Source organism: Sander lucioperca, chromosome 12 (genome assembly GCF_008315115.2).
Source record: "Sander lucioperca isolate FBNREF2018 chromosome 12, SLUC_FBN_1.2, whole genome shotgun sequence".
Lineage (NCBI taxonomy): Eukaryota > Metazoa > Chordata > Actinopteri > Perciformes > Percidae > Sander > Sander lucioperca.
Window position 1 is genome coordinate 36,406,498 of NC_050184.1, and position 12,858 is coordinate 36,419,355.

The 12,858-nt window shown below is 41.7% G+C and overlaps 2 protein-coding genes across 2 annotated transcripts; both read left to right on the top strand.

Moving 5' to 3' along the window:
• The first annotated feature begins 148 nt into the window (after window positions 1-148).
• LOC116058572 (transcription factor Spi-B) lies at window positions 149-3,416 on the top strand. The gene is made up of 6 exons (XM_031311461.2): window positions 149-811; window positions 990-1,024; window positions 1,699-1,912; window positions 2,064-2,182; window positions 2,352-2,505; window positions 2,703-3,416. Exons 2-6 carry the CDS (start codon window positions 1,004-1,006, stop codon window positions 3,008-3,010), a joined length of 816 nt encoding a protein of 271 aa, XP_031167321.1. The 5' UTR covers window positions 149-811; window positions 990-1,003; the 3' UTR covers window positions 3,011-3,416.
• A 1,936-nt stretch (window positions 3,417-5,352) lies between these two features.
• LOC116058552 (adenosine receptor A1-like) lies at window positions 5,353-7,099 on the top strand. Its single transcript, XM_031311419.2, has 3 exons — window positions 5,353-5,860; window positions 5,971-6,437; window positions 6,612-7,099. The coding sequence occupies exons 1-3, from the start codon at window positions 5,523-5,525 to the stop codon at window positions 6,860-6,862; spliced, it is 1,056 nt and encodes a 351-aa protein (XP_031167279.1). The 5' UTR covers window positions 5,353-5,522; the 3' UTR covers window positions 6,863-7,099.
• The last annotated feature ends 5,759 nt before the right edge of the window (window positions 7,100-12,858 follow it).

Sequence of the window (12,858 nt, forward strand, 5' to 3'; positions counted from 1 at the left end):
ACTGCCTGAAAGCCAAAGGTCACAAACATTGTCCTATTTGGGTCTTGTGGACATTTCCTTATTGAATAGTGTTCAGCCAACATAAACACATTTCTCACTGAGTCATTTTTTGCAGGTGTTACAAAAACATTTCCCAAGTGTGGAGAAAGGTTTGTGAACTGCACCACATTTAATGAGCACCAAAACAAAAAGTGTATGCATGGGTAAATAAGTACATGACATACTGTACATTACAATGGATTGTGATGCAAATATGTGAGCATAGAGTGGTGTGTGTAGAGTGTGTGGAGTTTTTCAATATACATTCCAGATGATACATCCATCGTTTAAAACATATAGGTAGCAATACACATTTATCTCATAATCCTATTACCTTCTGTCTATGCTCTATCTTCCCCACTCCCTATATTCCATTATCATGCCAAAAATATAAAGCCACATCATTATCTTCCATGGTACCTCTGCTGTGAATAAAATGATTTAAAAAAAACACAGCTATTAACCGACAGTTTGATTCCATGAAATAAAGCTTCACAAGCTAAAAACACTCCCTGAATCTCTAGCTGTTATATGAAATAGACAAACAATCTTCATTAAAAAAATTTAAAAAAAACTTGTGTTGTAAACCACTCCCACTCTAGCACACTCTTGGAGGCTTGGCCAAAAGCGTGCAAAGACTATAAGAGAGGTAACGTCCAGGTGGAGCATGACACAGGTGAGGCATTCAGATTTTCATGTCTCCACCCGCTACTACCTGAGGATACTACTTTGCTGTACCAGACACAGGAGCATACACCTCTGACTTCACAAAGTAATCCTCGTTGTTGTTGCTCATTTATTCAGGTTCTGAGATGGTCTATTTGTCTTTTGCTGTCATATGACTGTCTATCAGATAAGTTAGAGAAGTATGTGTGACAGCTTCTTTCACTTCTCTGTTCATTTTGTGAATTTTGATTCTGGTGTCTCACAAGTGTGTTTTCTCTTTCCAGAATATCCTTTAAGTATGCTGGCAGAAATGGAGACGGTGAGTCTGATATTATTTTATTTTACTTAGTGTGAATGTTTTTTTTAATTTTTAGTTAGCCCATTTATGACAAATGTTCATACAACTAGATGTTTCAGTAACAGTGTGCTCTATAGGGTAAAAGGTTATAGCCACACGTCACTGTTACCTGTGCTGGTAAAAGCACAAACACTTGCATAAATTTGCCAGTCAAACTAAAATACACAGTCACAGTGTTGTTACCTGGCTCATTTTCAAGACAACAAACACATCGACACACAGCTCAGATCAGGTCAGATATAGTTCACTGCTGCATGTGGATGTAATTAGCATGTGTCATTTTTCTATGCTAGATGGAAAAATGTTCATATTACAACACTGATCACTGCTGTTTATTATTATGTAGAAAAAGGATGATTCATAGTCACAGCTCATTTAAAATTGATGAATGAGTGCATCCCTTATCTTCAGATCTCAGAACACTGTATGATCCACCACAGCACAAAAAGTGCACCACAACAAAATAACAATGGGTTTTCATGAGAAAAAAAATAGTTATAATATAACACCTCTGGCTGTGACACGAGATAAATGCCCCACTTCATCCAAAGTGTTTTCTCTCTGTCAGCATCACACAACAGACAACAAAGTGTGTATGATTTCTGAACGCTTCTGTCCTGCTCTTTGTCTGTCAGATGGCTTATGTGACTGAGATCAGGCTGAGTGGAGGTCGGGGGGCCTGGAGCGGAGTGGCTCCCTCCTCCTGCCCTGAGGTGGATCTGGAGGTCATCGAGGAGTACCTGCAGGAGCACTCACTGGAGGTCCAGCCTGCACACACACCGTCATCACCTCCGACCACCATGGGGCAACAAACTCACACACACTCCCACCAAGGCACCAGGATCATAGGTTAGTGTTGGTGGGTCAGTGATGAAGATGAGAATGGGATGATGATGATGATGATGATGATGATGATAATGATAATGATGATAATGATGATGTTGGTGCTTGCATATTTCTACATCTTTTATCTGATTATCTTTTGCCTGTTTGTCGGTAGAGAACAGCTGGTCAGGCCAGCATCCGTATGAGTGGCACTGTGGCTCTCACACTCCTAACGAGGAATATGAAGAGCAAGCCCTGCCTTCAGCCTGGCCTAGTCCCCATGACAACCAATGGGTGAGTTCAAGGACCTCAGTCTCTTAGTAAATTAAACCTCTTACATAGCTAATTCTGACAACACATCCCTGTGTGACACATGACACTTTTTGATTGACTCTATTCAATCATTTATGAGAATGGTTACATTTGTGAATTATTAATATGTTTTTATACATGTTTGCTTCAGAACCGCATTGCGTATTACGAGGCACCTGCATACATTGACTCAGACTCGCTGTCCAGTAGCTCCCAGTACCAGGAATACCAAGATTCCCCATCACCGTCATCTGACAGGGGATGCAGGAAGGACAGAGACTCCCTGCCTCTTGTCCCACTTTCAGGTATGCGCACACACACACACACACACATTTCCACAGATGCACCTGAGCACCAAAACTCTCAACAATACAACACTTTAACATATCAACACACCTAACAGTGTTAAGCCCTCTGTTAGATTGTTTTTTCACACATACACACACATGTATGAGTCACAGTCACCTCCTATTTGTATTTACAACCGGTTCCTTCATGGCAGGAAAGAGGAAGGAGCGGTTGTTCCAGTTCCTGTTCGAGATGCTCCAGACTCCATCGATGCGGAGCTGCATCTGGTGGGTCCAATCCTCCTCTGGCACGTTCCAGTTCTCCTCCCAAAACAAGGAGCGCCTGGCGCAGCTGTGGGGCCGGCGAAAAGGTAATCGCAAGACCATGACCTACCAGAAGATGGCACGGGCGCTGAGGAACTATAACCGCAGCGGCGAGATTCAGAAGGTGAAGCGGAAGCTCACCTACCGGTTCGATGAGAAGACGCTGAGAGGCTTACAAGGAGACTCTAATACAGTGTAGAAAGCATGATGAAGAGTGTACATCAGCAAAGAAACAGACTAAGCACAATGGATATTTAGATGTTTTTCCCATTAATGTGCTATCTGTTGATTCTAATACCATGGCATGTAGAAAACAAATGAATACTGAGTATTTGAAAAGCCAGAAGATAAAAACACTGTAGGTCAGACTGGCATTCAAAATTATGTAAATCTAAAAGGTTATCACATAATATCTACTTTATAAGTAGAATCTATATTGTTCTTAAAATAACAGGTGTGGTTTTCTTTTTTTGTGATTCTGTATTGCAGATATGAAGCAGATACAAGACCATTTTAAAGACTTAATTAGGTTGTGTGAACAAGCTCTGTTTGTGTAAAAATATCTTTTTTTAAGATGAAATTAAAAATATATATATTTTCGGAATACCTGATATTTTTGTCTATCTATATATCTATTATCTATCTATCTATGAGAACAAAGATGTATTGTGTCGTGCATATCAGCCAAGCAAACACAGATGTGCTTATATACTTAAGCAAACACACACACACAAATACACCCATAGCCAAAATTCTAGCCAAAAACAAAACAGAACTGTTAATCAGTAACATCTACAAAGTCCCCTGACACACAGAGTAGCAGGATACACACACACACACACACACACACACACACACACTGAACACAGTTACTTTCTTTGAAGTTGAAAAAGTAATTGTACCTTTGACTTCACTACTTTAACAGTATTTGACAGTCTTGGTTACTAATCATTTTGCAGATTTAGATTTAACACATAAAACATATGATCAACTTATAAAACGTGATACCGTATGATCGATCAAACTACCCAACACCATATAGAGTTCAGTCAGACAACTCACGTTTGAAATGTTTATTATAACAGCAGAACATACAATACATTGACATCTGCCTAATGTTTAAAATCCTGAATGGCAAAGCTCCTCCACCGCTCAATAATTTTATAAAACAAAAAAATTCTAACAATAGAACTACTCGGTCTGTTCTGAGAGGGGACTGTGTAACCCCTTACAGGTCCAGCTCCTTCAGTCAATCGTGTTTTTCTGTTAGAGCCTCTAATAGATGGAACACTTTACCAAATGAAATAAGAAACTGCACCACCTACCATAATTTTACACAAAGTCTCAAGGCCTGGCTCTTGCGTAGTCAGAGTTGTGAACATTTTTAAACCAGTATCTTTTATATTATTGTTGTTATTACTGATAAACTGCTGCTAACATGTTTGATGTGTTGATATCATGCCTGGTATCAAGTTTAACTCGCCCTGTATTTTAGATGTGTAGCTGTGCTGGGGTTTTTGATGCTTCCTGTGGCTCTGCATGGCAAGCTGAGAAAGCTTTTCTGTTGTTTTAGCTGTCTGTATGGTGTATGGTTGACTCTTGCTTGTGTAGTTTAATCTGTACTAATGTCTCGTTGATTTTCTGTCTGTGTAGTTTAACCTGCACTAAAATCTTGCTGCTTCTTGCTGCTCTGGTCTAAAATCATCTGGCCGAAGGACTATAGTTGAAAATTAGCCGGCTGGCTAACACTGGCACATTTACAGAAATGTTGATTAATGTGTGTTGTCCTTTATAAATAAATAAATACAAAAAATACAAAAAACATTGTGTTTGGCGGCCAGACTCCGACCTCATCACTCCCAGCAGTATGGGTTTACATGAGATATTGGAGTGATGATAAAGTAGCTTCCCCCTGGCCGGAGCCTGCAGGTGGATGCTGGGGTGGTGGTGGGGCTGTGATACAGGTGCAGGGCAGCAGCAGAATTGACAAGACAGATATGGGGAAATTGTGGAGTTTAAATAGACCAAATTGAGGGTGTGTGTTTGGTAAATGTTACAGGGAGTGAGGCATGTCACGTGTGTACGCAGTGCAGCTCGAGATGGCTGCCTGAACTAGCTCGCAGGCGTCGCATTAGTTCAAATTAGTTCAAAAAGTTACATAATTAAACTGCTGCTTAGAAATAATAAAATGTGTATCAAAATATGACACTCTAAAAGAGGACATTTTGATATTTAAAGTACATTTTGCTTTAGTTGTAATTCAGTATTTCTACATTATAATAATACTACTTTTACATTGTAAAATATCAAACTGGCAATATCAAACACATCTGTTGTGTGAAAAATGTGACAGCTCATTCAGAAGTCCTCTCCTCTCAGGCTACTGAGACACATTTATCAGAGTGAGAAAGAATTTTCACTCACTGATGAAATACAGATGGCGTCTCAATGGAGTGCATGCCTGTTGTTGTTGTGTGTGCACACAGAAGCGCATGCATGTTTGCATATAAAAAGCATCTGTTCAATGCAATTCTGGTCATTTGAAACCAAGAGCTGAGCCAGAAAGGGATACACTATCTGAACACCAACCACAGGAATATGTTTGACTTAACTTCCCTGTGGAATTCATCCCACCTGCCCACAGCCTTCAAGAAAATCTGCTCAATCAAACTTCACAGGTTCTCTGTTTTCCCTGGTTTCCATCTTCAGTGATGGCTGAATGGAGTTGGGTGGCCTACACAGTACTAGAAGTGTTTATTGCTGTGGCCTGTTGCCTTGGCAATTTGTTGGTGGTGTGTGCGGTGTGTATTGGTATCCGGGATTCCCTCCGGGAGCCCACCTTCTGCTTCCTCGTTTCCCTGGCAGTGGCTGACTTCCTAGTTGGTGTGGCGGCTGTGCCCCTGGCTGTACTGTTGGATGGCTGGGTGAGTGTGACCCCTGATCTGTGCCTACTCCTCAGCTGTGTCGTGCTCGTGCTGACTCAGGCCTCTGTGCTGTCACTGCTTGCTATCGCCGTGGACCGTTACCTCCGGTTACATACACCGCTTAGGTGAGGAACACACTCTGACACACTGGTTTACAAGTAGAAAACCTATATGGATATATGGATATAATCCTCTCTCTTTTATTCATTCTTTCCGTTTCATCCCTCATCCTCAGATACAAAGCCCTGGCCACACAGAGGCGTACATGGATGGCCTTGTCTGCGTGCTGGACACTTTCCTGTCTACTCGGGTTCACCCCTCTATTTGGCTGGCACAACTACTCCTCTCTTGCATCTGATTCCACCAATACATCCTCCTCCTCTTCTGTCATATCTCCACCCTGCACCTTCCTCTCAGTTATCTCCCTCCCCTTCATGGTTTACTTCAACTTTTTGGGATGTGTCATGGCGCCCCTGCTGGTCATGACCCTCCTCTACACTCGAATCTTCTGGAGCCTGCAGGGCCGTCTAAAAGAGAGCTGTCCCCAAGCCCAGGCTTCTCTGCTCAGGGAAAAGAGGCTGGCCTGCTCCCTGGCTCTGGTTCTCATTTTGTTTGCCGGCTGCTGGATTCCTCTGCACCTGATGAACTGTCTGCTGCTGTTTCAGGGTCCTCAAGCTGTCACACGGGGGACACTCTATACAGGCAGGTAACTTTTCTAGTGATTACACAGTCTGAAGTTGGTCATTCCTTTATTTTTATGTCGAGAGATTTGTTCGAAAAGTTCCCCCAGAGGCTTTAAATATCACGTATTTACAGATAAGACTACTTACCAGCAGTTACAGTGAAGTCTGACAGTAACAAATGCATTTTTTTCAGGTATTCTCCTGTCTCATGCCAACTCAGCAGTCAATCCTGTGGTCTACGCTTGTCGCATCCCAAAGATCCAACAGGCCTACAGCCAAATATGGAGGCGCTTCATTGTGAGGCTGAACTGTTGCCATGGGGACAAGCAAGTTTGCCGATCAACAACAGGCAGCCGAGCCAATCACACAGAGATGTGTGGATCAGGAGGGAAGACCCTAACAAAGGACCACAGTCATTTTAGGTCCAGTATGTTTGAGGTTTGAGTTCATGGGACTTTGTCAGGAGGTTTTAACCCACACAAGAACATCTGACAATCACTGCATCCAACAATCATTTAAGGCTTTATTATACATAACCAACTGAGGAAATATAGGCAGCCAGGAAGTGTTTTAATTTGTGTGTAGGATTTGGTTTGAATGAAACCCTGCATTTGGTCGCCTACCCCTCGTCCGCAAACTTTAAGTCAAAGCTATCTCCTGAGTTTCCATTAGAGGGTGCTGTAGACTAACAAACTCACTAGCTGATGTTGTACACAAACCATGAAACCATCAGAGTTGCAGTAGTTGACAAATAAACAATACCAAGATCTCATTCACTGATTTTAGGACAACTGATTTGAGGCAAGTATGACTTTATTGAGATGTACATATTTTTGTAATTTGACAGCTTCAATTAATTTATCACTAACCTTTTGCTGCACATATCTACTTGCTCTTTTCTAAATAATCTATGAATAAATGTGATACTATTACGAGTGTGTTGAGCATTCATGAGTGTTCAGTGAGCTCCTCAGGGAAGGCAATAGACTGTATAGTTATCACCTGAGCAGGGTGCAATCCCACCCACCAAACTATACAACCTACTACCTCACCCTGACAGAGCTCAAATCAAACACACCACACGTTCATGTCCTGTTAGGGAAGATTAAACCTAATTTACCTGCTCTAGCTAAACAACGGTTGACACGGTGCATTATGTTGATTGTTGCAAGCGGACATTTTTATTGGACGACATGATTTTCCATCTGGAAATGACAGTCGGCGAGTGGCTGACTCAGCTGTCTCCTTGGGAAAGACAGTAGATTGTATAGTTATCTCAAAAAGAGGTTACATAACCCCACAACTATTCAATCTACTACCTCAGCCCCAAGGACAGCATCCACGTTGGTTCTGCTTCAAAGATCCACAAAGGTAACTGTCCTGCAATGGTACAAAGAAAAAGAGACAGAGAGGGTTATCTTAATTAACTATTGTTTCCGTAAAGTACATGCAAGATAAAACCGCATTTTTGAAGTGTATATGCGCGTTACATTTTCGACTGATGTGTTCAAATTCAGTCCCAGCACAAAGGAGTGTAATCGTATCTTTAGATTTATCTCTGTGTCTGAATCTTTGTTTTTGTTACTAGAATTGATTCAAAAATCATGACTTATGGCTAAAATCTGCTTCATGAGAAACGTCTATCACTTCTTAAAAAAAGAAAAATTTACATATTGGCACATCCTCACCGATCAACCCAGCTTCTTTTTCTTTTTCTTTTTTTGATGCGGAGCCAAATGTCTTTAGGAAATCCGTTACATTAAAATGAATCAAGGACAAATAATTTAATGGTAAGCAGACATCGGAAAGTGAGAGCACTAATGTGTGAAAGCCTAACAAACAACTCACTGGCTTCCTGAGACTCTGGCATGTGATCGACAAGAGAAAAAGAAAAAAAAGAGCTGCTCGACTCTGTGCCAGGAATTCGTTTCCGTTTTTGCCAAAAACTGAGCTCATTCCAGTGGGCTATCCCTGTGTAGGCTGGCTGCTGCTTCTCAGATGGAGGTACACACACAGATGCCTGCAAATATGGCTTCCACCAGCTGCCTCTGATTGAATACAAGGCTGGGATTCTGCCCCCCAAAACACAACAAGGAAACACAAAATGGCGTCGTGCACATCGGCCATTTTAGGTCTGCTTAAAAACACTATAAGCTCTACCTTTTGAGGGGTTTTCGAGCTGTGCTGATGAAGAAAGAGCGGCTGTTCTATCGACGGTGATAGAGAATGAATCTTGTGCCAAGCACTGAGACGAAGTTAACAACCGATGACATATTTACAGTCACAATTACAAAGTAAGATTGCAACTCAAACAACACTTATCAGACAGCCGGAAAGTTCACAGAGAAAAGGCATCAGATACGGAATGTTACTGGTACCATTAACAGTTAAGCTTCGGTTCGATCAAAAATTAGGCCCTGAATAAGCAGATTGTATTTTTGAATTCCTAAACTTATATTAATCTCACTAAGAAAGACTTGGCTCATCCTCAGGCAGCTGACTGCTAAACTCTTCAGGGATTAAGGTAGGGATGGGCCAGCAGGTTAACATGGCAGCGACTGAAGGGTTAATGAGTGCCAGACTAAATGCCAGAACTGGGCCTCAGATAGACAGAGAAGGGGTTAGGAGGTGCACTGCTTGCATAAATTAGCATACAGCCACAACCCCTGAGACTTGGTCCAGACCAGCCAATAGTTAGCATGCAGTAGACCCTGCTAGTCTGATTACAGAACACCAGACAGACAGAAGGGGGTGGGGGTGTGTTGGCATGATGCCCAACTCTGCCACCGTGCCAGTGACAGATCTACGAGCTCTGTTTGGTCGCCAAGAAACGTCCCCTGACTGGAGTTGTATTTGGAAGACAGACTATTAGTGTTATGACACAATGTACTGGGGGGAAATGGGTCTTATGAATGAAGTTTAACAGTAGAGTAAAGAGATGTTAACATTAAGTGCTCATGGGGAATTCTGTTCTTCTGGGTTTATTGCGAAAATTGGCGTCCCATTCCCTGCACAACTCCCGACTGTTTTGGAAGCACTGAGGCCCAACTCAGTCAGTCATGTGAGCTCTGTCGGGCGCTGTTGTCTGTGATCGTGGACTTTGTCAATGGCACATAAAAGGGACACACATGGCTCAGCTGGGGCAAATCATTTTCTCTGTCAACAGCTCCAAAATAAATGAGCCTCCAGCCAGTGGGACATCTGAGAGGATTTTGAAAGAAAGATGAGGAAAGGAAGAAATGTGGCCTATTGAGTTAATCTCATCCGCCTATCAGACAGTCTGTCTGTGCATCTGTCTCAGCAGAATTATGGCTAAATGATAGTACATTTATATTAGCAGTATTCTGTGTAAGCCAAGAAACACTGAGCTTGTTCTCTCTTTCCCTCTGACAACGCTGCTCTGCTGTGACCAACCAGGATATGTTTTTCTGGAGACAATTTCCTGCTAAGTATGTTAATCTTTCTTTGGGTGACAGTTACACATGTTTCTTTTGGGTTTTCCAAAAAACCCATGTCAGTTGTAGCACAGGGAGTTTCTTTTTTAATGACAGACAGATGTACAGAGACAGTATGTATTAAGCCAATACCTGATTCTGTTTCAGACATGCAACATCTAATATTTGTTTTAAATACATTAATTTTTATGATACCACCACAACTATGAAATAGGTGGGCCTATTAAAAGAACAAAATCAGAATTGCTGCTAAACTGTATTACCAGTGTTTATTTACAGCTTTCACAAACTTCTAACATCAACCTGCTGTGCTATTAAAGCACACAGAAGACCACCACTACTGCACTATCTTTAACAAATCCAAACCCATGCGAAAATTAAGATGAAAATTATCATGGAAACAATAGGCAGTTTCGTCAGATTCATTCCTCACCCAGTACAAACGACGTAAACACACAAATGAATCAGCGAATCCCCAAACACACGCAGCATACTCAGTTGCCAACAAAACTCCTCCGAATTGGAGCAGATTTTCGCAGGAAGCAGAGGCAGGGAAATACCTATTGGTTTGCCTGGTCCCTTGGTCCGCAAGATGGGATGAATGCTTGGCAGACACAACGGAGGGGGCACCACACGATTGGTACAGGTTCTTGTGTGTTTCTCTCTCTCTGAGCTTTGTGCCAAGAATGGGCAGTGTCTGTGCGCCAGGCAGAATTTCAATGAGGGAGGAAGGAGGTGGTGATGGTGGGCAAAGAGAAGGAGGAGCGGTGCGGAAGCTGGAGTTGACACAGAAAGTATGCCATACAATAAATGGCAGGTCGAAGAATTTCCATAGTTAAAAAGATGCGAACGGATGTCTTGTCTTACCTGTGTCCAGTCTTACTCTAGAGAAAAATTGTGTCCAGGCATCTGGCAGATATAAGTGGGCTGATCCTCAACAGAGCGCTATGGTGATTTTATCATACCTGCTTTTTCACCTTCCCCACTCCCTAAGGAATGCCTGATTCCTACATTAAATGAACGAAGGACGAGAGCACTAAGCCTCTTCCGTGCCCACTTGGCATTGTGCCCGCACTGATGTTCTGTATACCCTCATTAGCCAAGCGCATACACACAAGGCTCATGCTCACGAGTATTCATGTATACAGAAATACGCTGCCATATACGTACATATATATGTACTCACACAACCACACACTGGTAAACACAGCACAGTTGCTTGACCTGTGCACATGAAAGAAGGTCATCCTATCTGATCCTGATTTTACGAAATGTTAATGAAATGAAAATGCTTCTAGTCCTTTGCCAGCAACTTCTCTGTTTTGCAAGATGGAGGGCTACACACACAAATGTCAGGCTTACAGGCATAAGAGCTAGGTAAACAGGCAATGTGTTTGATGAAAAGATAGCATGACCCAGATAAGGCAGGAGTATAAGGGGGCCATTGTGTTGACTATCACAGTGTCCAACAATCATTTTAACCAGATACACACACAGAAGTGAAGCCAAGTTGAATAATGATGTGATATAATAAGGTGAATAAAAAGGTGGCAGGGCATACACACACATTACACTTTTGTAAATCTCCACTTTTAAGAGCTATACTTCTCAGGTTAGTTTGTCACAACAGTAGAAAACAACAGAATGAGTCAGTTTCTTCAAGAGAATGAGAGTTATTAGCTGATAAACAAAAAATAGGACAATTTCTGAGTTACTGGTGTATTAGCTAAAGTATACCCTGCAATTACCCAGATGACCAGATGTGTTTCTAAAACCTCTGAATGAAGAAAATGCAGATCCAATGTTTCTTTCCTCCCCTTCATTTTCTCTCTCTATCCCCTCTGCTCTTTTCCACTTGTCTATGCTTTTGCTAATATGCTGATAAGATGTGTGGTTACCATGGTTTCAAATGTTTCTGATGGCTCAGATGCATGGCCTGGCTGGCATGTTGCTACACGCCCACGTTAGAGCATTCACTAATGCCACACAGAGCAGGCCATACACACACACACGCATGCATACATATGTGCAGGGTGTGCTAGAATATTTGTGTGCATGTATATAAAGAGTATGCGTGCAAGAGTGCAAAGTGGTATATGTCAGGACGAAAACAGCTGCAGCTTCCTGCATGAGAAGAGAAACTTCCTGTTGCCTCGCTGCAAACTGCGACTGGTCAGCCAAGATATCAACCAATCAGCTATGTTGAGGCTGAATGCAGGAAGTTAGCCTGACTGCCTCTAGGAGAAAAACTCAGAATCACTATGAGGCAACACGATAAGTTCATCTGAGGATAAGAGAGGGGCGGGGAAAGAGCTCTCCCACTCCTACCTCTCTTTCTGTCTCTGTAACCCTTGTTCGCTCTCTTTTTCTACAGCTTATTTCTTAACATTTTCCTCTCGTCACTGTCACACGTCGAAGACTTGTAGACAGGTTCTTTTGGTTATTTTTTATGAATTTAATTTGCTGCTGAATGCAAAAGCTGATTGACTTTAAATGACAGAGGCTGATGTAGGGGAATTAGGAGTAGTATATCAACAACAAATTGTGAGGGGCATGTTGAAAGGGTCTGCCCATATTCTCTGTTTCATAAACACGTGGCACTAAGGCGCCATCTTAACACCAACACGTATTTAGATCAAGATACGGTACTAACAATAAGCAGTCCAGTTACAGTCCTAATTGTACATACAATATGCAGATATTTTAGTTCAATCTGTATTAAATTTCCTGTCTAGAAGTAGGTTAAAAGATCAAATCGTTTGTTGATTAATTTACATATACTGTATTATCTAATTCAGAGAGTGCAACATTGATATTATGCGTTTGTTTCATGGCATTCTGGCCTCTGACATGAGACTGTAATCAAAATATGCAGTGTAATATGAATAATGTGCTGAGTAAGATACATATTAATCAGACAAATGCTACTATTTAAGTTTTCTGTTTTTTCAACAGGCAGGTTACACTGGCGAAATTAAATTAACA